The 26,879-nt window shown below is 44.5% G+C and overlaps 1 protein-coding gene across 3 annotated transcripts in view; it reads right to left on the bottom strand.

The window, feature by feature from the left end:
• Window positions 1–26,654, bottom strand: part of LOC116365839 (inositol hexakisphosphate and diphosphoinositol-pentakisphosphate kinase 2) — a 42,927-nt gene extending 16,273 nt beyond the window's left edge. Inside the window, exons 1-25 of one of the 3 annotated variants that reach the window (XM_031818229.1) lie at window positions 25,477–26,654; window positions 23,657–23,852; window positions 23,136–23,226; window positions 22,570–22,655; window positions 20,609–20,763; window positions 16,545–16,646; window positions 16,237–16,398; window positions 15,534–15,655; window positions 14,194–14,295; window positions 13,835–13,921; window positions 12,208–12,283; window positions 11,176–11,288; window positions 10,555–10,640; window positions 9,779–9,904; window positions 9,576–9,697; window positions 9,314–9,496; window positions 8,333–8,474; window positions 5,713–5,936; window positions 5,187–5,314; window positions 4,823–4,937; window positions 4,613–4,720; window positions 4,418–4,534; window positions 3,770–3,910; window positions 3,336–3,429; window positions 1,083–1,208 (exon numbers count right to left, since the gene is read on the bottom strand). In XM_031818229.1, coding sequence (XP_031674089.1) covers window positions 1,083–1,208; window positions 3,336–3,429; window positions 3,770–3,910; window positions 4,418–4,534; window positions 4,613–4,720; window positions 4,823–4,937; window positions 5,187–5,314; window positions 5,713–5,936; window positions 8,333–8,474; window positions 9,314–9,496; window positions 9,576–9,697; window positions 9,779–9,904; window positions 10,555–10,640; window positions 11,176–11,288; window positions 12,208–12,283; window positions 13,835–13,921; window positions 14,194–14,295; window positions 15,534–15,655; window positions 16,237–16,398; window positions 16,545–16,646; window positions 20,609–20,763; window positions 22,570–22,655; window positions 23,136–23,226; window positions 23,657–23,852; window positions 25,477–25,632 — 3,160 coding nt within the window. In that variant the 5' untranslated portion in view covers window positions 25,633–26,654. The remainder of the gene's footprint in view (window positions 1–1,082; window positions 1,209–3,335; window positions 3,430–3,769; window positions 3,911–4,417; window positions 4,535–4,612; window positions 4,721–4,822; window positions 4,938–5,186; window positions 5,315–5,712; window positions 5,937–8,332; window positions 8,475–9,313; window positions 9,497–9,575; window positions 9,698–9,778; window positions 9,905–10,554; window positions 10,641–11,175; window positions 11,289–12,207; window positions 12,284–13,834; window positions 13,922–14,193; window positions 14,296–15,533; window positions 15,656–16,236; window positions 16,399–16,544; window positions 16,647–20,608; window positions 20,764–22,569; window positions 22,656–23,135; window positions 23,227–23,656; window positions 23,853–25,476) is intronic. The other 2 variants (XM_031818230.1, XM_031818231.1) reach the window with 2 other exon arrangements.
• Between the last annotated feature and the right edge of the window lie 225 nt (window positions 26,655–26,879).

The following is a 26,879-nucleotide window of genomic DNA, read 5'->3' as shown; positions in this document are numbered from 1 at the left end:
ATTTCACATGAAGTCTATACAGATATTTCTTAATTATACTGCAGCACTATGTGCCAGCAGGTTCATATTGAAGGAGGCAGGATACCTACAGTAGTGAGTTAGATAAGTGTTCCGTTAGCCTTATTGCGTGTAAATAGCTTAAGACCATGTGAAACATATATGAACCATGCAACAAATGAGATCACAACAGTGGTGTAACATGTGGTTTAGGTCAGGGTTTCTAAGGGAATGTGTTCAGCTGTGGCTACTACCTTGTGGCCCCAATTGTTCTTTTCAGGCTTTGTGCTTTGCTAGTCTTTAAGGAAGAAATGCCATCGTCAACTGACAAACTTATGTTCCATATTCCAAAAATGTCAAAGCTCCTTAACCTGGGTGAAACACTGTTTCTACGTGTATCAATGCAGGCTACATCGTGGTCTTGGCAAGACAACAACTTGGCTACTGGCTAGAAATGACAATTTTCACACTATCGTGCCGCCCCGAACTGTGCTGGCTTGGATAATTTATTTTCATATTTCTCCTTTACAGCATGGTTCCAGCAACTACGGTGGATGTGACCAGGCCAGCTCAGCTTAGTTTGGCTCAGTACGGTTCAGCTCAGTAGCGTGAAAAGCACCAAGGTGCATTACAAGCATGAAGGGAAACCTGCTCTGCTTGGTGTGCGACTATGCAATGTGAGGGATGGTATGGAGGTCTGGTGACCAGCAGTCTAATGCAGGGTTAGACAACCATGGTCCTAGATAGCCACAGGGTATGCAGGACCAGGGTTGCCCACCCCAGGTCTAACAATACCCATCCACTGTGTGTCTCTCTAGGCTAGAGGAATTAGAAACAGTGTGTCTCTCTAGGCTAGAGGAATTAGAAACAGTGTGTCTCTCTAGGCTAGAGGAATTAGAAACAGTGTCTCTCTCTAGGCTAGAGGAATTAGAAACAGTGTCTCTCTCTAGGCTAGAGGAATTAGAAACAGTGTGTCTCTCTAGGCTAGAGGAATTAGAAACAGTGTGTCTCTCTAGGCTAGAGGAATTAGAAACAGTGTGTCTCTCTAGGCTAGAGGAATTAGAAACAGGATCTTGGCCACATACCGTCTTTATAGGACAGGCTGCCTGAGGAGAACTTTTTCCGGTGTGTGCGTGCGTAGTCCTGCAGGTTGGGGGCGCTAGAGGAGCCTCCCAGGACAGTGGTGCTGAAGAGTCCCGCACACTGAGATCCTGTGGGAGGGGTGGGGGATTTAGTCACCACAACACAACATGCAGTTATTCAAACAATGCTCTGACTCAGTTAGCATGAGGGGAGAGAGGTACTTAGCAGACCTGGGTTGAAATCCTATCAAATACGGTATCTGGGCTTGTTGAGCTTGTCTGGCGCAAAGGAACCAACAGAACAGTTTTAAAGTGGAAACCGTGGGCGGCAGGTAGCCTAGTGGTTAGAGCATTGGGCCAGTAACCAAAGGTTGATAGATTGAATCCCCGAGCTAACAAGGTAAAGATTTGTCGTTCTACCCCCAAACAAGGCACTGTTCCTAGGCCGTCTTTGTAAATAAGAATTTGTTCTTAACTGACTTGCCTAGTTAAATAAAGATTACATTTTTTTTTAAATGTATAAATACAACCGCGTACATCTGGCACTCACTCTAGGCAGACTAGAGCTAACACCACAAGTATTTGCAAGATTTCAAATAGTGTTTGAACCCAGGTGTAGTAGTCACATGACTCCCCATACCAAGGTCATTCAACATCCCGACTCCTAACGCCACTAGGCTTATTTAATACCCTTTTCACAATAGCGCTCCGACCAGACCTTACTGGCTCTGATAATATGTGCTTCAGCTGGTAAGAGAGTGACGCTAGCAATGTCAAGGTCGTAGGATCAATTCCTAAAGGTATCACTCACACGCATAAGAAATGGAGGCACTCACTGTACTGTAAGTCACCTTGGATAAAATAATCTGCTAAATGGAATGTTATCATTATATTTAGATTGTGATTTTCACATGATCCTTTCCAGCACAGTTCCAACAACTATGGTGGGTGCGTAACCAGGCCAGCATGGCTCAGCTTGGCTCAGATGAGTGGTGTGAAATGGGTTTAAGTCGGTACATGTCGGTCAAATATATTGGCAGCTTTGCACGCTTCACTATTTCTTCTAAAATAAGTTGACATTTTTTGTGCACACGTGTATGTTTACAACTGCACATAATTTTACTTTGAAGTGAAAAATCTAATTGTCTTCTTTTGTAAAATAAGTAATTATGGCCTGGACTAAATTACACAAAATTCTAATTAATTTGATTGGAGGCAAGTGATTCTTGTTTGTGTGTAATTTATTTACTTAAGTTGCTGGTGCCTACCTGGTAAAAATAGCCATTCAATCAGTTTTTAAAATCTTTCTCCATTGACCTCCATTCAAAAAGCAGGAAAACACCATTGAGCAAATGGAACCCTATTCCTTCCTAATATGGTGTTCATGGCCCAGCTGATTCAATGTTATGAAGCTAATATTAGCATTCAAACAGGTAAGTTCAAAGTAAGTTTCTCAATTGTTAGAAAATCCAAAATTTGAGTAGATGCACTTGGAAACTCAAAAGAATTGTCATTAGGATGGTTAATCATAAAAACATACATTTTTACCAAAACTCTGATAAAAAAAAAGAAAAGAAAATCAGTGACAAGATAACTACACATCCCTACAATCTTAAAACCGAAAACCTGGCTACCACTTGAATAGGCCTCTAGCATGGTCCGCATGTGCCTACAGTAGCTAGGCCTCTAGCATGGTCCGCATGTGCCTACAGTAGCTAGGCCTCTAGCATGGTCCGCATGTGCCTAGCTAGGCCTCTAGCATGGTTCGCATGTGCCTAGCTAGGCCTGTACTATTGTCCATAGTACATTTGACATTTTAGTAATTTAGCAGATGCTCTTATCCAGAGCAGTAGTAAGTGCATACATTTTCATACCGGTCCCCCGTGGGAATCAAACCCATAACACTAGCGTTTCAAGCGCGATGCTCTACAAACTGAGATACACGGAACTAGTACCTAGCTAGGCCTCTAGCACAGTATCTAACTCCAGGTTGATTTATATCAGAAATAGACAGTGAGAGCACCAATGCCACCCCTCCCTCTACCACCATAGGTTTTAATGACAGTTGGGGTGATATAGGTAAACACAGTTACCATAGCTACAGTGTAAGGGAAGGATTGGGTAAAGTTGCCCTTAGACGCTGCTCTTAGGTTCATTTTGCATTCCCCCCACTAACGGTTAAGGCTAGGATTGGGGGAGGGGAAACTAATCCTAGATCTGAGCGTGTTAGGGAGCAGAGAGGAAGGAGACACCCACCTAGACCACTCTGCTTCATCTCAGGGGACTGGCGAGAGCAGGAGGGGAAGAGACGGTAGCTGCCTGCTTTGGATGAAGACGTCTCCGACAGGACCTGGGGTGACACGCACATTATATGGTAAGGAGCAAATTCAGAGCATTTGACACCATACACAGATCTCCATCACTGGCTGCCAGACTGAAGGACCACATGTGACCTCTGCCAAACAGACAAGTAACTCAGAGCAACAACACAGCAGGAAAGCCCTGGCTTATGGATGCATCCTAACTCACGGAACACAAAAGTCTTATAGTATATCTCTATAGTCAAAAGATGCTTGCAATCCTTGTCTCATCTTTCACTGCTGCTGCTACTATCACTACAACTACTCCTACCCCTGGCTTTATTGACAATAGAAGGTTGTGTGTGTGTGTGTGTGTGTGTGAGATTTTACCTCCATAGACCCAGTCTTGCGGTTGCGAATCAGAGGGGATCTCCGGTGGATGCCCATTGGCTCAGAGAGTGGTAGGGCCCGGTCGGGCTCGTCACGTGATAGATCCTCCAAGCTGCCAGGGTCTGTCTGTTTCTGATCATTCTGAACCAGGAAGAAGAGTGCCACAGACATGGGGCGCGTGCACACAACACATTTAAAAAACACAATATACCATTCCCACACTTCACAGGGCATTGATGTACCACTATGGGCACTTTCACATTTCCCTGTATGATCCGGAAGCTAGATTGTTTTGTACCCTGATCCGCGCTATAAAGCATGTGTGAAACTCAAACAAACCTTGGTTGAATGAATCCTGGACCTGCCAGAGTGGTGGGTTCAAGATCCAGGACCAGAGTACCAGGCTTTGTGACACGGCAGCCCGAGTAGCGTTAAACTTCTGCCCGTTATAAACAAGCTAGCTTGCTAAGTCATGTAGAATGTCCATCTTGCAAATTGCACCGTGAAACGGTTATTTTCAGTTCTTGTTAAACCATTACATATTTTGTAGAATTCTCAAAAATGCCTCAAAACCAAACCAGGGCAGTGACTTTCATATGTGAAAACATCCTATTAGATTAACATTAGGACCAGACATTAAACATTTACCTCTGCGGAAGCGGGACGGAAGCCGAAGCCCATTGGTGCTTTCTCCTCCTCCTCGCAACCTTTGACCCCAGGGCTGAAGTGAAGCTCCACATGGAAACGCTCCTCTGACGACGGGTCCTGAGGCACAGCACAGAGAGAGCTTAGTGAAAGAAAGGGAAACAGACACACAACTACTACAGAAACACACACCACTACCTTGTTGTTGTCCTCATACAGCATGATAACTATCTGGGTCATGTAGTTGAGTTCAGAAACGGCACCAAGGTAGTCCATCGCCCGCTTCCACTGCTGATCCTTCTCCTCCTGTCACACACACCAATTATTGGATCAAATGTAGTTCTGCTGTTGTTCAGGGAAATGTAGTTCTAGGTAACCGTAGTTCCTCTGTGGTAGTTGTGTGCTTACGTCGAGCAGGCCTCCGTAGCGGAAGGTGCTGAGTAGAGAATGGACGTGACTCTCGCTGGTGAAGTACAGACGTGTCCGCACGTGGCGACCTGGTGACATCACTCCTCGAGAGTACCTGAGTCGCCAGAGAAACAGAACATCAATGTTTTATTTAAGTTGCCGTCAAACATGGACCGTGTGAACAAAGACATATGTGGGACATAATTGACTGAGCCACAACTTCATGTTGCAGTTGCCTATAGATGCAGATCTAGGATCAGCTCACCCTTTCCAAATCTTAAACATTCAGAGAGGAAACGCAACTGACCTTAAATCAGCGTCTAGGTGCAACTTGACTATTGCTGCCCTGCGAGTCAAGACTCACAGTGGATGGAGTTTGTTGACTGACTCATCCTCGTGGGTCCTCTGGAGGTCCAGCTGGATCTTCTTGACCAGAGGTAGGCAGTAGGCGTACGCTATGTCCAGCTTCTCCACTTTGTTAATGCCGTATTCCTGAGGAGAATACACAAGTCGTGAGAATTACTCCCTGCCTAAGACACACAGTGGTCAGAGCGTTGCTATATACAAAGTCTGGGAGCATATAAACAGTGACTGGTATCCATCAACAGTAGGTATGAGGATGTCAGCCAGAGCCTCTGACAGCCTGTGGAGTTCCAGAGTATCCATCTACCGCTTACAACTGACCCACCCAACTCTCCCTCTCTCATCTGTGGTATGATAATATCAGCGAGGGCGTGTGACAATCTGAACAGCTGCAGAGTATCCATCCATCCATCTTTCCAAACATCCAGGCACCCACCCACCCAGTTCTCTCCACTCCATCTATCCACCCCTCTCTCCACTCACCATTCCATCCATCCACTCCACCCCTCCTTTCCTCCCTCCCTCACCTGTGGTATGATGATGTCGGCGAGGGCTCGGGACAGCCTGAACAGCTCCAGTGTGTCCTCCAGGCCCAGCGTGGCGTTGTGCTGCACGTCGTACTTCACGCAGTCGTAGATATCCGGGATCTTGCTGATGTCGTAGCGGCCGCTCTTCATCCGGAAGTCCCGCTCCAGCTTGGACCAGCGCTGCAGCATCAGCTCCAGAGACTCACTGTGGTACAGCTGCAGGTCTGACGGTCAGGAGGAGAGGAAGAAAAGGAGATGGAGGAGAAGGGGAAGTAGAGGGCAGGTAGGAGAAACACAGTAGTCTGGGATTGGTACAGATCAAATCAAATTGTATTAGTCACATGCATTGAATACAACATGTGTAGGTAGACCTTACAGTGAAATGCTGAATACAACATGTGTAGGTAGACCTTACAGTGAAATGCTGAATACAACATGTGTAGGTAGACCTTACAGTGAAATGCTGAATACAACAGGTGTAGGTAGACCTTACAGTGAAATGCTGAATACAACATGTGTAGGTAGACCTTACAGTGAAATGCTGAATACAACAGGTGTAGGTAGACCTTACAGTGAAATGCTGAATACAACAGGTGTAGGTAGACCTTACAGTGAAATGCTGAATACAACAGGTGTAGGTAGACCTTACAGTGAAATGCTGAATACAACATGTGTAGGTAGACCTTACAGTGAAATGCTGAATACAACAGGTGTAGGTAGACCTTACAGTGAAATGCTGAATACAACAGGTGTAGGTAGACCTTACAGTGAAATGCTGAATACAACAGGTGTAGGTAGACCTTACAGTGAAATGCTGAATACAACAGGTGTAGGTAGACCTTACAGTGAAATGCTGAATACAACATGTGTAGGTAGACCTTACAGTGAAATGCTGAATACAACAGGTGTAGGTAGACCTTACAGTGAAATGCTGAATACAACAGGTGTAGGTAGACCTTACAGTGAAATGCTGAATACAACAGGTGTAGGTAGACCTTACAGTGAAATGCTGAATACAACAGGTGTAGGTAGACCTTACAGTGAAATGCTGAATACAACAGGTGTAGGTAGACCTTACAGTGAAATGCTGAATACAACAGGTGTAGGTAGACCTTACAGTGAAATGCTGAATACAACAGGTGTAGGTAGACCTTACAGTGAAATGCTGAATACAACAGGTGTAGGTAGACCTTACAGTGAAATGCTGAATACAACAGGTGTAGGTAGACCTTACAGTGAAATGCTGAATACAACAGGTGTAGGTAGACCTTACAGTGAAATGCTGAATACAACAGGTGTAGGTAGACCTTACAGTGAAATGCTGAATACAACAGGTGTAGGTAGACCTTACAGTGAAATGCTGAATACAACAGGTGTAGGTAGACCTTACAGTGAAATGCTGAATACAACAGGTGTAGGTAGACCTTACAGTGAAATGCTGAATACAACAGGTGTAGGTAGACCTTACAGTGAAATGCTGAATACAACAGGTGTAGGTAGACCTTACAGTGAAATGCTGAATACAACAGGTGTAGGTAGACCTTACAGTGAAATGCTGAATACAACAGGTGTAGGTAGACCTTACAGTGAAATGCTGAATACAACAGGTGTAGGTAGACCTTACAGTGAAATGCTGAATACAACAGGTGTAGGTAGACCTTACAGTGAAATGCTGAATACAACAGGTGTAGGTAGACCTTACAGTGAAATGCTGAATACAACAGGTGTAGGTAGACCTTACAGTGACATGCTGAATACAACAGGTGTAGGTAGACCTTACAGTGAAATGCTGAATACAACAGGTGTAGGTAGACCTTACAGTGGAATGCTGAATACAACAGGTGTAGGTAGACCTTACAGTGAAATGCTGAATACAACAGGTGTAGGTAGACCTTACAGTGAAATGCTGAATACAACAGGTGTAGGTAGACCTTACAGTGGAATGCTGAATACAACAGGTGTAGGTAGACCTTACAGTGGAATGCTGAATACAACAGGTGTAGGTAGACCTTACAGTGAAATGCTGAATACAACAGGTGTAGACCTTACAGTGAAATGCTGAATACAACAGGTGTAGGTAGACCTTACAGTGAAATGCTGAATACAACAGGTGTAGGTAGACCTTACAGTGAAATGCTGAATACAACAGGTGTAGACCTTACAGTGAAATGCTGAATACAACAGGTGTAGGTAGACCTTACAGTGAAATGCTGAATACAACAGGTGTAGACCTTACAGTGAAATGCTTACTTACAACCCCCGAACCAACAACGCAGTTAATTTTTTTTTTAGATGAATAATAAAAGTAACAAGTAATTAAAGAGCAGCAGTAAAATAACAATAGCGAAACTATATACAGGGGTACTGGTACAGAGTCAATGTGGAGGCTATATACAGGGGGTACCGGTACAGAGGCAAGGTGCGGAGGCACCGGTTAGTCAAGGTAATATGTACATGTAGGTAGAGTTATTAAAGTGACAATGCATAGATAACAGAGAGTAGCAGCAGATCCACCTCGCCTTGTGCTGTATTGATTGCCAATGTATGGTTAGCGTTCAACATTGTACCGAGCTGAAATAACACCATCACAGTGCTATACTATGTTAACATAAGGGTGTACCTGCAGATTTGGGGTCCTCTAGTCTCTTGCGTATCTGGGAGGTGAGACTCTGGATGAGTGTGTAGACCTGGTCACATGTCATCACAGGGTTCTCCACAATTCTCATAGAATTAACCACAGAGGATGCACCTGTAGGGGCCAGCTGGATGGATGGATACACACACACACACAACTCGCTAAAGAACATTATGCAATAATGAACAGCTTAAAACATCTAAATCCGCTTTGCTTTCATTACAACCAATTACAAAGCCCAGAATGATCAAAGAGCAGAGCAATAACATAGCAGAACAATTTCCACCCTCCTGCAGCAATTACTAGTTTCTATACATCATCTCACTCACGTATGATTTAGCCTAGCTCCAGCCTAGCTCCAGCTTGATTTAGCCTAGCTCCAGCTTGATTTAGCCTAGCTCTAGCTTGATTTAGCCTAGCTCCAGCTTGATTTAGCCTAGCTCCAGCTTGATTTAGCCTAGCTCCAGCTTGATTTAGCCTAGCTTCTGTCCCTTCCCATTCAGTAAGACGCATTAAAAAGGAAACTAAAAGCTTCAGAAAGGATTTGTGGAAAAGGGAGTTTGTTTCCCCTGGCAAACCTCATTAGGATTAAGCCCTTCCGGAGGCTAGATTTACTTTAGACTTTGTAACAATGCCTATTTCTTTTTCACAGCTTGTGTCTGTAATGGATGCAAGTATGGTGATCTACCTATGCTTTCCTGATAAGACTCATGTCAGCACCCCAAGTTAATGCCTAGGCCTGATAAGACTCATGTCAGCTCCCCAAGCTAATGCCTAGGCTAGGGCACACAGACGACCCGAGTTTGATACCTGAGCCACAAAACCAATGAAAACTTCCCGAAGCGGAGTGAATGGGCAGGTACTATCTACAAGCCTGTTTTTGTTTTACTACGGTGTGCCCTGAACACTACCCAGGTCGGTTGCACTTGGTGATTGGCTGAGCAGGAATTCAATCAAATCAATTACCCTATCGTAGTCCTCCTCTGTGAACTCCTGGTCTTTCTGCATGATCTCGTGGAGACGGGCCTTGACGCGGTGCTGGCAGCCGCTAAGCGAGTCGCTGTCGTTGTCCAGCAGGCCGTTCATGTTGGCACTCTTCACCATCTGCACAAGGATGGGCGTCAACTCTCCCTCTAACGCCAGCAGACCCTGCCAGGCAAACCCTCAGGTAAACACATTTACACACAAAGAGCTTTGACCTCTAACCCCTGTGACGCTTAATGGTTACCTTGGCGAAAGCTGCGGCAGTCATCTGCACTCTGCCCTCGTCAGACGCATAGATCTTGAGGTCGTGTCGGTACGTGCTATGTAACCGTAGCAACCCGCAGCCAGGGAACCCAGCATAGTCTCCTACAACGACAGACAATGATCAGATGTTTTTTTCAGTGAACATAGTTGGCAACAGTGTTTTGGTGTGTGTGTGTCTCTCACCTTGTCCTCCGGGGTACATGCAGCGGAAGGCCCTGCCCAGCTCTTCAGCCTGTACCCTGCCTGCTGGGGTCAGCTCCCCTCCCCACTTCAACACCAGCAGCAGAGAAGGGCACTCCTTACGTGTGTCTGTGGAACAACACATCAGCTTAACTAGCAATCAATTCAATCCTACTTATTGTAAAACCTCGAATGCCCAGGCTGGCTTTAACTGTGTGTGAAGTTGAGTTTGGTTGGAGACCAGTACGTATTGTACTCGGGCATTTAATACAATTCCTATCACTGATAGCACAGTTTGAAATTGAAAACACTTTTGTTACAAATTAGCACACAAAGCATTTGTTACAAAAATGAAAAAAAAGGAAGATTACGCAAAAGTAACTACAGAAAACCTACCTACCACTCTGTGATAAAACTCACTAATTGGCAATACCAACAGTGTTTTTGTCATGCAGGGCTCAAACATCTAGCGCTAGATAGAGAAACAATGACTATGAACTGGAGCAGAGTCGCAATTTGATGTGTTCATGTGAGAAACTGATACCCAGCTCTTACTAGAGACCAGTGTTTATTTGCTGGTATGTCAAGTGATATCTGGCTACCATAAGACACTGATGCTTGCTGGAGGCTTGGCGCGTAAGGGACGTTTTACGATGGAACACTTTTTCCACAAATGCAACTCAGACATATAGTACATGGTGCTGGTGGCTGGGGGAAAGCTGCCCCCTTGTGATCTAAGCAGTAGAGGTGAAATGCTTCCTCCGTTTTCTGCTTCCTACCTTCCTCCTCGCTGGATGTTTTGGGCTGCCCGTGGGGCAGGTAGGTGATCTGCACTTTTCTGTTGATCCCAGAAAAGTGGCCATACCTGGAAAAGACAGGAATAGAAAAAAAGGGAGAACCATGTGTTATGACTGTCCATGTTCAGTCAATCATGCATTGAATAGCCTGGGTGTCAGTCTGTTTCTGCTTCAGCCAACTTGCCATTGTCTAGCTAGCTAAAACGTGCCTGGAAATCAGGGACTATGCAATGATAGTGTTGTTGAACGCAGAACCAGTTAGTCACTGACATTTTTTTTTCAACAGCCTCAACTTTGTTCTGGCTGCTCGTAGATCATTTGTCATTATCATAAACTAGTTACCAGTTCAAAGAGAACTGATTCACTCTTCCTCAATCTTTCAAATGTCTAAGAATTACATCTGATTGGACTAACCTACAGGTTCCATACACTACTTTACAGCTTTGTGATTGCAGACAAAACTGTGCTTTGTCCAGTTCATATTTTTCCGCAATCTAGTTTTGATGACATTTCGATAGAACTACGATGGCCCAGAAAGTCAAGAAGCCCACGGTGAGATTGTGTGCCTAATAACACGTTTGCCTAGTTAGACATGTCACTCACATCTCCAGAACGGTCTTCAGCTGCTCCAGTTTGGATTTCTTCTCTTCGATCTCACAGTCTTCTCTTCCATCACCCAGTTCTAGCAACAGTTGCCGAGCTATGTCCAGTACCTCCTAACCACACAAAGGAAATGGACCATATGACAAAGCCATCAGAGAAATGGAATAGAATGTATTACTTTGAGGAAATTATTTTAACAGTCTTGTGGTTTACACAAACAAAATGAACAGTTGAAATGAGTTGTCTCAAATGGGATTCCTACATACAGCTTTGACCATCGAAACACAGGAATTGATACATTTGTGATCAAAGAGCGGTGCGATGGCTAAATAAGTAAGTTAATTCTTTCAACGCACATTTAGCCAAGTTTGTAAGATATAACTAAGTACAGATGTAGTCAAATGAAGAGAAAAATCTCAATTTACAATTGTTTTCTTCTTCTTGATCCTATGCAGTTGTTAATCAAACACACACATGTAAACAAAAATTAAATTAACAGATTTTAGAAGAAAGTGAATCACGCAAGAGTGCCAATATATTTGATCGCATCTGTAAGTAAGTTAACTGTAAATAATACATCTGGCTAACGATCCCTCCTACACTCATGCGCTAGCTACCGTAACACGTTTCCAAAAATGACGAAGTGGCCACAGTTGTGTTTACATTTTACCAAAATGTGACGTACACTAATCCACTTTCCATGCGTATTGTCCTCCTCCAAGGAGGAAATTATTTCCACAGTCTCGTGGTTAACACAAACACAAGTACAGTTAAAAAGTTAAGTAAAGTCAGCCATGTAAAATGACAGGAATTTATTTATTACTTGGCTAAAGTGACAAAGATCAACAGTGAAGTATATCCCCTAAAGGGCTACATACTATAGAAGAAACAAGGAAAGAGGATAGTTTGTATAATATCAACCTTCCAGTACAAAAGCCTTTCTCAAGACGGGTAAGGCCTTTGTACTGAAACGTTAAAACTATAATGCCCTCTTCTCGTGTGGCTTGTTGGTCGCTCATTCGATTTAGTTACCTGCAGTTGTTTTGGCTTCTTCAGCTTCAATTTCCCTGTCTTGTAACCCCCGTATTTGTCAAACAATTCAAAAAACCTATTGAAGAGAGAAAGACATTGTATTTTATACCAAATGTAGTAAAAAACAATAAATAAATTAAATGAATAAAACACACGGCTCATAATGGGAACACTAAAATAACACATCCTATATCTGAAATGAATGAAATATTCTTATTAAATACTTTTTTCCTTAAATAGTTGAATGTGCTGACAACAAAATCACACAAAAATTATCAATGGAAATCAAATTTATCAACCCATGGAGGTCTGGATTTGGAGTATTACTCAAAATTAAAGTGGAAAACCACACTACAGGCTGATCCAACTTTGATGTAATGTCCTTAAAACAAGTCAAAATGAGGCTCAGTAGTGTGTGTGGCCTCCACGTGCCTGTATGACCTCCCTACAACGCCTGGGCATGCTCCTGATGAGGTGGCGGATGGTCTCCTGAGGGATCTCCTCCCAGACCTGGACTAAAGCATCCGCCAACTCCTGGACAGTCTGTGGTGCAACGTGGCGTTGGTAGATGGAGCGAGACATGATGTCCCAGATGTGCTCAATTGGATTCAGGTCTGGGGAACGGGCGGGCTAGTCCATAGCATCAATGCTTTCCTCTTGCAGGAACTGCTGACACACTCCAGCCACATTATGTCTAGCATTGTCTTGCATTAGGAGGAACCCAGGGCCAAACGCACCAGCATATGGTCTCACAAGAGGTCTGAGGATCTCGGTACCTAATGGCAGTCAGGCTACCTCTGGCGAGCACATGGAGGGAAAGAAATGCCACCCCACACCATGACTGACCCACCGCCAAACCGGTCATGCTAGAGGATGTTGCAGGCAGCAGAACGTTCTCCACGGCGTCTCCAGACGGTCACGTCTGTCACATGTGCTCAGTGTGAACCTGCTTTCATCTGTGAAGAGCACAGTGCGCCAGTGGCGAATTTGCTAATCTTGGTGTTCTCTGGCAAATGCCAAATGTCCTGCACGGTGTTGGGCTGTACGCACAACCCCACCTGTGGACGTCGGGCCCTCATACCACCCTCATGGAGTCTGTTTCTGACCGTTTGAGCAGACACATGCACATTTGTGGCCTGCTGGAGGTCATTTTGCAGGGCTCTGGCAGTGCTCCTCCTGCTCCTCCTTGCACAAAGGCGGAGGTAGCGGTACGGCCTCCTCCACGTCTCCTGATGTACTGGCCTGTCTCCTGGTAGTGCCTCCATGTTCTGGACACTAGTTATTTAGCAGATGCTCTTATCCAGAGAGACTTACATGAGCAATTAGGGTTAGGTGCCTTGCTCAAGGGCACGTCGGCAGATTTGTTCAAATCTAGTTTGTTTGGGATTCGAACCAGCGACGTTTCGGTTAATGGCCAATAGGCTACCTGCCGAGTTGTCATGGAACAGTGGATGTCATGAAACTTAATGACTGGTAATTTGTCAGGATTAATGACATGGTTTAAAGATTTAAGAGTTAAATAAAAGGCTCAATTAAAAATGTTAAACACAATTAAGGGGTCCTTGACAATCATGACATCTAAGGCATTACACCTAGACTTTACATACAGGGTTACCAAAGAACTCACATGGGATTCCGCACTTCCATCTTCATCTTTTGCTTAGGAGTTCGGTCTCCGTGGCGGATTATTGCGATGACACAGCGTAACTCCATCCTGATTGGAGGGAATGTGACAGTAAAAAGGAATATGAGTGAACAATGATGGTAGGTCGGGGTAATGACTTTTACCCCATCACTGGCATGTCTAAATAAGCAGAAACTTCACAGTGAAGCCAGTTATCTTTCAGACAGCAGTGGTTTTGATGTTGTGGCTACAGTAAAACTGTACATTTGTCTACCTCAAAGTTTTTGCGCCTACAAGTTTGTCTTGGCAACGTTTTACCGATCATATGCACTGACATACTAGTCTGTGTGTGTAAGACTCACATGGTGCCAGATGTGGTTGGGACGATGGGGATGTCCTCAGCCTCAGTAGGGATGGACCAGGGGATGTGGAACTGAGGAGCTAGCTCCCTCATCACTATATTACTGCAGAGGACAAGACAAGGAAACACAGTTCACATCATAGAAATACATTATGGTTAACATAGTCAACATTTACCAACATCTGGATCTTCTGACGGATTATTAACTTCTATGTAACTAGTGAGATAATAATAGCAAGTCATCTGTAGTACCATTTGTTTCCCCACTGACATTGCTGAATGCTACTTTATTGAGGAAACATGTTCTTACTATGACTGAAATGTGGTTGTTCCACCTAGCTATCTTAAGATGAATTCACTAACTACATGTCGCTCTGGACAAATAAACTTGAAATGATTCTGTTTCAGTTGTCCCAAACAACACCCTAGGCTACCTTTAATCAGTTTGTGCTGAACTGGACTAGTTGTTATTGGCTTACAGAAGGGGGGGGGCAACCTTGATCCTGGAGGGTGCCAGGTTAATTACCAGTCTTCAACAAAGACCACAATTAGTCTAATCAGTTGTGCTACAGCAGGGGTGGATCTGAAGTCTGCCCCTGTTGGACCAGGAGTCAGAGCACTATGCCCCTGTTGGACCAGGAGTCAGAGCACTATGCCCCTGTTGGACCAGGAGTCAGAGCACTATGCCCCTGTTGGACCAGGAGTCAGAACACTATGCCCCTGTTGGACCAGGAGTCAGAACACTATGCCCCTGTTGGACCAGGAGTCAGAGCACTATGCCCCTGTTGGACCAGGAGTCAGAGCACTATGCCCCTGTTGGACCAGGAGTCAGAGCACTATGCCCCTGTTGGACCAGGAGTCAGAGCACTATGCCCCTGTTGGACCAGGAGTCAGAGCACTATGCCCCTGTTGGACCAGGAGTCAGAGCACTATGCCCCTGTTGGACCAGGAGTCAGAGCACTATGCCCCTGTTGGACCAGGAGTCAGAGCACTATGCCCCTGTTGGACCAGGAGTCAGAGCACTATGCCCCTGTTGGACCAGGAGTCAGAGCACTATGCCCCTGTTGGACCAGGAGGCAGAACACTATGCCCCTGTTGGACCAGGAGGCAGAACACTATGCCCCTGTTGGACCAGGAGGCAGAACACTATGCCCCTGTTGGACCAGGAGGCAGAACACTATGCCCCTGTTGGACCAGGAGGCAGAACACTATGCCCCTGTTGGACCAGGAGGCAGAACACTATGCCCCTGTTGGACCAGGAGGCAGAACCGGCATAGCCCTGGCATAATGTAACCCTATGAAAACACAATATGACCGAAATAGCCCTCTGGCACATCGTACCCAAGGATCTTGGCACAGTCGTCGTAGTACTTCATGGAGTTCTTGACGAAGCTGAAGCCGTTGACGTCGCAGACGTAGGAGTGACCGTTGGCTCGGAGAAGGTCAAAGCCACACACTGTTTGCTGCAGGGGGAAAAGACAGTCAGATAGGAATGACATGTAGTGTAATTGGGGGTGGCATTATCAAGAATATCAATCAGGGTAAGAGGGGGAAAATGTACTTATTGAGGGTCTGTATTTGTTGATTCTCCTTTATATGACCTCAGCCTCCGTTCTGTTTTCTCTTGTCACTTCCCTTATCAAAGTGATCGATCAAGTTGAGAGTGCACTCAACAGGCTGCCTGGAGCTACAGTACGTCAGACCTGGGTTCAAACAGTTTAAATGCTTTCTTTAGCCTGCCTGGGGTGCTAGGTGGGTGGGGTTTGCACTTTTCTATTGGTTCCATTGCAACAGGCAAGCACAGATAGGGTATCTAAAATAGCATTTGAACCCAGGTCTGAACTGTGTACCAGCTCATTAAATAGAAGAGGGGCAAATCAATGACCAATTCCACGTTGACCCATAGCCCCTAGCCAGAGGCACTTGATGTAGATTTTATCCAGAGCAGCAAATAGTTCACACCTATCGGCTATTCAGTATAATGTGGCAATCTACTCAGCACCACGTGGGAATCGAACCCACAACCAACTGAGCCATAACTGACCTTGAATGCCAGGCAGACCTTGCGGGCCACTAGTTTCTCCATGGCGGTGAGCATGACGGGGTAGCGGATCTCCTTCCCCTCGCTGTCCCTCTCCACCTTCCCATCCAGGGCAGGAGACTTCCTGGCCTCAGCGTGGGCATAGTCAGGCCCCACCGTATACACCTGAGGACACATACACATGGAGATGTAGTACACACACACACACACACACACACACACACAGTGCACTCGCATAAAACAAATAAACAAACATGCATAGATACAGACAGATAAACAGAAATACAGACTGACAATCGCATAACACACACCTTAACGTCTGTCCCGTCCGTTGGCATGAACTCTTCGTAGATGTAGGAGCCAGTCTTCCTCACGTTGCTCTCTGGTGAGTACACACTACTCCGGCTCCCGATCTACAGGACAGAGGCAACAGCGTCAGAACTGGGAGAACTACGTACAGTCTACAGCAGTGGTTCCCAAACTCCTTTAGCTCTGTGATCAACTGAAAGCTGTTGGTGTGAACCACCAACTAAACAGACCAATCATTCTACAATGCAGAATAAAACCACCCACCAACCGGCACCCAGTGGACTAAACAGTTGGGAAACGCTGCTCTTCACACGATAGGATTACATTAGGACTGAATGAACGTCCACCATACTACTCAACTGTAACCAGAGTCAAAAGAAAGAGACTAGGATTCATTCATCAGTAGACAGTGTTGCACATCGCTTATGATCTATTCCATTTCAGAGGAAGAACACAGAGCAGCTTACTACAGTCGACTGGGATGCTAATAATGTGTGTGATAAAATCAGCTATTGGGATCGAATGGTTATAAATCCTGACAAAAAACATTGGTCCGTTTTATGAAAGCCCCGAAAGCCCTCTGAGAATGTGAGGTGAGATCACACTGAATAAAACAGGCAGAGTCAAAAATCATTTCAATGTGCTGTTGTATATTTGGAGGACTATGTATTACTATTAATATTGTAAGGTGAAGACGCTGATCTTGGGTCAGTTTTGCATTTTCCCCACTAATGGTTAAGGTTATGATTGGAGAGTTGATCCAAGATCAGTACCTAGATGACATTTCACCTCAGAGCCTGTTAATAGAGCTGGAGGTAGGCCTGGCAGTTGTCATAATCAAACAACTGGTGTGTACAGTTAAACACATACAAATAGAATATGGAACATATAGAGCCAATCACGATAGCTATATTCTATCGGGAAATTTCCCAGACGAAACCTAGTCCTGGGGTGAATTCATTAGTTGCACACTGTAGCAAAGTGTCGGACGATGTTTTGAAACTAAAGGTTGGTCCATCCCAGTTTCGTTCCATTCCAGTCGGCTTGGTTCCGTTTCATTCCTAGTGAATACATCCTTGGATTATAAAGTGCTTGCTTTTTAGTCCAGGACTAGGCTTAATCTGTGTCTGGGAAACAGCCCAATAGAATATAGCTAGATATAGAAAACATAATAGTTGACTGAAAGTATCACAGTTCAGGCAGTATTTAAAACAACTGAGGGACGGGATACTTCGGATTTTGGTAATGAAACCCTTTATCTAATTCCCCAGAGTCAGATGAACTCATGGTTACCATTTTTAAAAGTCTCTACATCAAGTATGAAGGAAATTCAAGAGACTAGCATTAGCACAATGACTAAAAGTCTATGGTATAACCTAGAATGCTATCAGTTACCATAGACTTCCAGTCCTTGGGCTAAAACTATTTTGGTAATGTTAGCAAGTTCCTTCAAAATGCATGCAGAGAATGTTTTTTTCATCCACGAGTTCATCTGAAAAAGGGCTTCATTGCCAAAATCTTGAAGTACCCCTTTAAGAATGTTATGACTAAAGAAAAAAAAAAAAAACATCTTTACATGACCTTTAGTTCTATCATCTACAGTGCATTCGGAAAGTATTCAGACCCCTTGACTTTTTCCACGTTCTCTTAGGTAACGGCTTCATTCTAAAATAGATTTTTTAAATTCCCCTCAATCTACACACAATACCCCATAATGACAAAGAAAAAAGTTTAATAATATAAAATAATAAAAAATGAAATATCACAATTGCATAAGTATTCAGACCCTTTACTCAGTACTTTGTTGAAGTTCCTTTGGCAGCGATTACAGCCTAGAGTCTTATTGGGTATGATGCTACAAGCATGGCACACCAGTATTTGGAGTGTTTCTCCAGTTTCTCTGCAGATCTTCTCAAGCTCTGTCAGGTTGGATGGGGAGCGTTGCTACACAGCTATTTTCAGGTCTCTCCAGGCTCTGTGCTTAGGGTCTTTGTCCTGTTGGAAGGTGAACCTTTGACCCAGTCTGAGGTCCTAAGCACTCTGGAGAAGGTTTTCATCAAGGATCTCTGTACTTTGCTCCGTTCATCTTTCCCTCGATCCTGACTAGACTCCCAGTCCTTGCCACTGAAAAACATCCCCACAGCATGATGCTGCTACCACCATACTTTACCGTAGGGATGGTGCCAGGTTTCCTACAGACGTGACGCTTGGCACTCAGGCCATAGAGTTCAATCTTGTTTCTCACACAGAGGAACTCTGGAGCTCTGTCAGAGTGACCATCAGGTTCTTGGTCACCTCCCTGACCAAGACCCTTCTCCCCCGATTGCTAAGTTTGGCCGGGCAGCCAGCTCTAGGAAGAGTCTTGGTGGTTCCAAACTTCTTCCATTTAAGAATGATGGAGGCCACTGTTCTTGGGGACCTTCAATGCTACAGAAATGTTTTTGTACCCTTCCCCAGAGCTGTGCCTTGAAACAATCCTACCTCGGAGCTCTACGAACAATTCCTTCAACCTAATGGCTAAGCTTTTGCTCTGACATGTACTGTCAACTGTAGGATCTTGTATAGACAGGCGTGTGCCTTTCCAAATCATGTCCACTCCAATCAAGTTTTAGAGATATCTCATGGATGATCATCAGAAACAGGATGCACCAGAGCTCAATTTCGAGTCTTATAGCAAAGGGTCTGCATACTTGTAAATAAAGCATATTTTTTTATACATTTGCAAAAATGTCTAAAAACCTGTTTTGACTATGTCATAATGGGGCAGTGTGTAGATTGATGGGGGAAAAAAGTATTTAATCCATTTTAGAATATGGTTGCAAGATAACAAAATATGGTAAAAGTCAAGGGGTCTGAATACTTTCCGAATGCACGGTGTGTGTTATACCCTACTGGCAGTAGCATAACAGGTGATATCTGAATCCGGACCATCTGTCAGATCAGAAAATAACAGGTTCCTTTTCTTCGTTTGAAAATACTGTTGTAGTAAAGTGATGGTTGTTCTCCTCCCACTGTCAGAATAGGAGGTCTGCATCACAAATGGCACCCTGCTTCCCTATGTAGTGCACTACAGGGGCCCATTGGGCTCTGGTCATAAGTGTCGCACTATATTGGGAATAGGGTGCCATTTGGGACGCAGACTAGATAAAACCTAGGCCGTGTCTACACTTGATGCAGCTTCTGTATTCTGATTAGAGTTCTGACCATGGAATTCTAGACCTACATTTAAATGTGTCTACCGTGTCCACATTGTGTCTGGATTCCCTTTTCCCACGTAATATTCAAATGCATGTATGCATTCTGCAAACGGTGGAACCGGCTAAATCTGATAACAACACCTGGATGGCAGTAGCCAACTACTGTATCTAACCTCTAACTAGCCAGAAAGCAACATTATAGAGATTGCAAAGAGGTTAACATAACTCTAGCCAAACCAAAAATATGTTTTCTAAATAAGCTAGCTGGCTAGCATTTGAAGCCAGCAAACACATTCCTCACATGCTAAGAATGCATTTCCTCCCATGTTTAATGAAAAAAGGTGCCTCTCACTCCAAAAACACACCATTTCTGGAGACCTATGGGCAGACTGCTGATGACGTTGCCCACTGTATGCGCTTTCGGTAGCCTGATTGCGTCCAGACTGAGGAGAAATCCACACACAATACATCCCTGACCAACTCCTGAAGTGGTCAACCAGATCTGAACGCAATCTGACCACCTGACCACCTGTCTTTTCAATGCGATCTTCGTAATCTGATAGCAGAGGTTGCATGTCAAGTGTCGACACAGCTCTAATGTCATCGTGTTCCTGCCTGGTTGATGAGCCCAGCCAGAGTGAGTGCCTGGTGTGGCTTCACCTATTTTAAGTACCCTTAAAGTGCTTTAGAATAAGTGCTATTATGGCTATGAGGAACTCTTCGGTTGGGGCTGAGGGAGGTGAGGAAGTGTGAGGGAGAAAGATGCCTGGTCAAAAAGCTACCCCAGGGGCTTTCCCATGTGGGTTAGACAGAGGAACGTATTGGGGTCATTTTTTAAGGGTTTAACGGCTTAGGGATCAGAATGTGACCTTTCTGAAGAGGCGCTGGCTTCCCCCTCCAGCTGAGGTGGGGTAGTAGATGTAGACGTTGTGGTCTTCAGCACAGACTGGTTTCTCCACAAAGGGTTTAGGGAACACCTCCCCATTCACCTCCACATGGTCTTCTCCCTCGACCAGGTTACACTCTGGGGAAGACACACCAATACAAAGTTGTATTTATTAGTGCACACTGCAGCTAAATGTTTTGCAACAAAAAACATTGTACAAAGAAAATGTGTTTTTTTTGGACAAGTTCAGGTAGCCCCTCCTAGTTTCGATCCACTTCTTCCATTCAGTTTGTAGTGAATACGAACCAGGTGCATATTGTCAGTTCATCGTCATATTCAGACGATAGTCAGCCCTTTCAATTGTAAATAGTAGGATTCAACCAGTTGAACCTGTACATTATAGTCCCCGTTTCAAAAACAGACAATTACATGTCTTAGTATACCATTGACAGTCCGTACAACCATGCCCTCATACACTGAATAGTGTTGTTTTATCAAAATTCTCAAAGTATCATGGCAAGCAAACAAAACATTAAGCAGACTGAATTCCCTGAGGAAATCAGAGTCCTAATGTTAGAAACTAACAGCTGGTCACATGTTTACTCTTCAAGCTACAGCACACAGTATTTGACATAAAGCAGGTTCTTAAAAGGACCATTGAGTAGAGTCTGCTTCATGTTCTTTTTTTGACATTGAAGTATCATGACACCACTAACTGACAGCTTTACCTTTACTGAGAAAGGGTTGTAACATTTTAGAAGCATTAAGGGGGGGGGGGGGCAGAGTTCCTCTGTCCAGTGTCTGTTCGGGGGTATCATCGGATGGAGCCACAGTGTCTCCTGACCCCTCCAGTCTTATGCTGCAGTAGATTATGTGTCGGGGCCAAGGGTCAGTTTGTTATATCTGGAGTACTTCTCCTGTCTTATCCGGTGTCCTGTATGAATTTAAGTATGCTCTCTCTAATTCTCTCTTTCTCAGAGGAGAACCTGAGCCCTAGGACCATGCCTCAGAACTACCTGGCATGATGACTCCTTGCTGTCCCCAGTCCACGTGGCCGTGCTGCTGCTCCAGTTTCAACTGTTCTGCCTGCGGCTATGGAATCTTGACCTGTTCACCGGACGTGCTACCTGTCCCAGACCTATTATTTGACCATGCTGGTAATTTATGAACATCTTGGTCGTGTTCTGTTATAATCTCCACCCGGCACAGCCAGAAGAGGACTGGCCAACCCTCATAGCCTGGTTCCTCTCTAGGTTTCTTCCTAGGTTTTGGCCTTTCTATGGAGTTTTTCCTAGCCAATGTGCTTCAACACCTGCATTGCTTGCTGTTTGGAGTTTTAGGGTGGGTTTCTGTACAGCACTTTGAGATATCAGCTGATGTACGAAGGGCTATATAAATACATTTGATTTTGATTTGTTCTTTTGCCCGTCTTAATCTTTTATTGGCCAGTCTGAGACATGGCTTTTTCTTTGCAATGCTGCCTAGAAGGCCAGCATCCCAGAGTCGCCTCTTCATTGTTGCCATTGAGACTGGTGTTTTGCAGGTACTAATTAATGAAGCTGCCAGTTGAGGACTTGTGAGGCGTCTGTTTCTCAAACTAGACACTAATGTACTTGTCCTCTTGCTCAAGTTGTGCACCGGGGCCTCCCACTCCTCTTTCTATTCTGGAGCCCGTTTGACCCTAATGACTGATTTACACTACAGGGCCGAGAACAAGAACTGTACTGGCTCAGTTATTTTATTTTCGCATTGTCCTTTCCAGCAGAGTTCCAGCAACTGTGGTGGATGGATAACCAGGCCAGCCCAACACATTACAGTAAAGCTTGGCTCAGTATTGTGAAAACAGTACAAAGTTAAGAGTGACCAGTAGAGGCGACAGGGACAGAATATTGACCATTCCTGATGGGACAGTCAACGCTTGACTTATGGGGAACACACACTGACCGTCTGGTTTATCTGGGTCGCGGTTCAGCACAGCGTAGCGTGGCAGATCGATGCCTTCCTGCTGCAGGATACGATACACCTCCCTCCTACAAAACAGACAAAATATAACATTCAGCATTCAAGTGAGAGATAGTCAACCATCGCACTTAACATGAACGCTGTATATCGAAGGCAGCACACCTCACCACGTGACATCAGTCCAAACAATGCTGCTCACACATCACCACCAGTAATCACCATAATATAACATACGGTCCTTATTCCACATAAGACCTCCAGAACAGCACAGTATTCACCATGATGCTCTGTGATAGCTACACCCCTCTATACAGAACGCTAGGGTTGTCCCGATACATGGCAAATATTGTGTCTTATTACTTGGATAATAAACACGTGACTCTGGGTAACAGAATAAGGCTGTTTGTTTCCCAACATCAGGACTGTTTTCCTCAAGAAATGAAGTCTGCTTCTTGTTTTATTAGCTTGCCATGATACTTCTAAATCCGAGTATTGTGATACTGTTGTCATGACAACCCTACCGTATGCATCTCTAGTTTTGGTTGTACCTGTCCTGTATGTAGTACTGTGTGTTCAGATCATTGATGAGCAGTGGGTTTCGGAGATTGGCGTAGCTCACTGCCTTGTCCAGTGGGAATCCTACAAATTCAAATGCAACACCAACTGTTAGCAAATTCTATACGCAGGCTACACAGTATGTGCAAACTTCACCAGGGGCAAGAATGGGACACATTAATGAAGACAGACAAGTGAAAGTAATTGAAATGAGTGGGCAAACATTGTTCAACTGGGTTTCTCCAACACTTTGCTAAAATCAACGGTAGCAAATTTAGTTACATTAGTCAAAACAGGCTGTGATGTCAGAATTACTCAAGATGGGTTGAAGACGAGTAATGCTGACACAGCGTGGTACGAGAACGGGCTGTGTGTGTGTGTGTGTATGATGTAGTGTGCATGTGACTGTTTAAATATGTGTAATCAGTTCTTGGACTATAGAATAATGGGTGGGGTAATTCAGTTGAATACAGTTATTTCATCAGCGAACAGAGTTGGTGTGTGTGTATTCCACCTTTGGAGTGGAAGGAGACGAGGCAGTCACACAGGGGCCATTTGTCCACGGGCTCGTTGAGAATGACGTCCTCAGGGAAGATGACCACAGTGATGTACTCAAACCTGCACAGACGCTCCAGGATCTGGGTCATGGGCTTTGACTTGGACTTCTTCATCATGGAACAGATCCCCACCACAATCTGTCGCTCCGGGGGCTGAGAGATCACTTTATTGAGTTAGGCTACTTTGACGACAGTCTTGAGTAGCTTTACAACCAGTCAACCAACTAGTCAATGAAATGAATCAACAGTTGTCACAAAAGTGCTTTACAGTTGAGTAGTCTCATGCAGTCTTACATGATCTTGTGCTGTGGAATTATCCCTAATATCTGTAGCCTCCATTGTGATGGTATCTACAGTTGAAGTCAGAAGTTTACATACACCTTAGCCAAATACATTTAAACTCAGTTTTTCACAATTCCTGACATTTAATCCTAGTAAATTATTCCCTGGTCAGCTAGGATCACCACTTTATTTTTAGAATGTGATATGCCAGAATAGAGAGAATGATTTATTTCAGCTTTTATTTTCTTTCATCAAATTCCCAGTGGGTCAGAAGTTGACATACGATCAATTAGTATTTGGTAGAATTGCCTTTAAATTGTTTAACTTGGGTCAAACGTATCAGGTAGCCTCAAAACAAGCTTCCCACAATAAGTTGGGTGAATTTTGGCCCATTCCTCCTGACAGAGCTGGTGTAACTGAGTCAGGTTTGCAGGCCTCCTTGCTCGCACACACTTTCTCAGTTCTGACCACAAATTTACTATAGGATTGAGGTCAGGACTTTGTGATGGCCTCTCCAATACATTGACTTTGTTGTCCTTAAGCTATTTTGCTACAACTTTGGAAGTATGCTTGGGGTCATTGTCCATTTGGAAGATCCATTTGTGACAAAGTTTTAACTTCCTGACTGATGTCTTGAGATGTTGCTTCAATATATCCACATAATTTTGGAGCAGTGGCGTCTTCCTTGCTGAGCGGCCTTTCAGGTTATGTCGATATAGAACTCGTTTTACTGTGGATAGAAATACTTTTGTACCGGTTTCCTCCAGCATCTTCACAAGGCCCTTAGCTGTTTTCTTGGATTGATTTGCACTTTTCGCACCAAAGTACATTCATCACTAAGAAACAGAACGCATCTCCTTCCTGAGTGGTATAACGGCTGCGTGGTCCCATGGTATTTATACTTGCGTGGTCCCATGGTGTTTATACTTACTTCAGGAAGAAATTGCTCCCAAGCATGAACCAGACTTTTTCCCCCCTGAGGTCTTGGCTGATTTCTTGTGTTTTTCCCATGATGTCAAGCAAAGAGGCACTGAGTTTGAAGGTAGACCTTGGTACACCTCCAATTGACTCAAATGATGTCAATTAGCCTATCAGAAGCTTATAAAGCCATGACATCATTTTCTGGAATTTCCAAGCTGTTTAAAGGCACAGTCAACTTAGATTATGTAAACTTCTGACCCACTGGAATTGTGATACAGTAAGTGAAATCATCTGTAAACAATTATTGGAAAAATTACTTGTGTCAAGCACAAAGTAGATGTCCTGACCGACTTGCCAAAACTATAGTTTGTAAACAATACATTTGTGGAGTGGTTGAAAAACGAGTTTTAATGACTCCAACCAAAGTGTATGTAAACTTCTGACTTCAACTGTAATAGTAATGGAGGTTACCATATCAGGGCCAGTTGTCTAATGTACTTTCATGCGGGTGATTCATATGTGACATCATGAGGCCTGATGTAATCTTGTGTAGTCTCGTCTCATGCGGTCTCACCGAGTCTGTGTCCTCGTCGTCCTCGTACAGCTCCATGTCGGTCCTCATGCTGCAGCCGTCGTAGTCCTCCAGGCCCTCGCTCTCATCGTCCTCGCAGCCCACGAAGAATCTGGGAGCGCCGCGCTGGCTCTCGCCCGGGCTGGCGGGCTCTGACATCACAATCCCCGGCGGCAGCCCTCAGCGTCCCGCCGCGCCATCGCACACCAACACACCGCCGGGGAGGGCCGCCGATGGAGGCGCACAAAGCCTACTAGGAGCTGATTGGCTGGTTACTCAAGTCTCGAGGTGGGCTAAACTGCTCTGTGGAGTGTATTGGGTTGGGGGTTGGGTGAGGAAGGGGATACAAGAGCTGGTCCTGGGGCAGGGGGAATGTGTTGAGGGTTAAGTTGTAATAGGTGTGTGACAGACTATGTTAGTAGTAGTGGTGATGGTGTTTCTGGGGTGGGGTTGCTGAGGCCTCATTCTTTACTTAGCGGTTAAAGATCTCATGTTTCGGGCCTGGCCTGGGGCTGGGCTTCTTGTGTGGTCTCAGGACTAGTAGGGGTAGATCCAACTATAATGGGACCACAGCCCATTCCTCTATGCTTGTCCAAGATCAACAGAGTCTAGAAATGAAACAGAGAGATTATAGAGGATATTCAATAGCAGGTACCCCAGGGGTACACGCAATGCGGCGAATAAAAATGTGATTCACATGTAAATACAAAAATCTATAAAAAAGTTGAAATAAAAAACACTAATAAAAATTCACATTTTCAAGCAGTCCATTTAGTAAGGCCTGCATCCATAGACACATACCAGCTTTACTGATAGCACTGCTACTACCAGCAGCACTACACCTGCACCTGTCAATGACAAGTTGTTCTGCTTCCACGAGCACATCCAATGCTAGCATCAGTAATTCGACATGTGAAGGACCAGCTAGCATGGACACTGACAGTTGTGACTCTGATGCAGCCGAAGAGCTACTGCCCCCTTACCAGGGAAAGCACCGAACAGACAATGACGTTAGACGATCGAAGATGCACAAATATGATGAGAACTACATTGATTTGGGATTCACTTATATTGAGAGTAGTACCTTTCCTCAGACAGTGTGTTACAGTATATGTGCAAAAGTACTCCCTCACAACTCGATGAAACCGTCACTCTTGTGCAGACATTTAGAAACAAAACATCCCAATTTGAAAAATAAGCCACAGGTGTTCTTTGGGCGAGAATTAAGATGACTTTCAAGTAGTAAGACATGTATAAAAGCAACAGATACCATTAATAAGAAGGTGCTAGAAGCGTCTTATATGGTGAGCTAACGAGTGGCTAGGACAGGCAAGCCCCATACTATTGTGGAGGACTTAACTATTCCTGCTACCGCAGATATGGCTGGGACAATGCTGGGAGAAAAG

Source organism: Oncorhynchus kisutch, unplaced genomic scaffold, assembly GCF_002021735.2.
Source record: "Oncorhynchus kisutch isolate 150728-3 unplaced genomic scaffold, Okis_V2 scaffold1300, whole genome shotgun sequence".
Lineage (NCBI taxonomy): Eukaryota > Metazoa > Chordata > Actinopteri > Salmoniformes > Salmonidae > Oncorhynchus > Oncorhynchus kisutch.
Note: the sequence above shows the minus strand (reverse complement) of the source record. Positions and strands in the feature narration are given on the sequence as shown.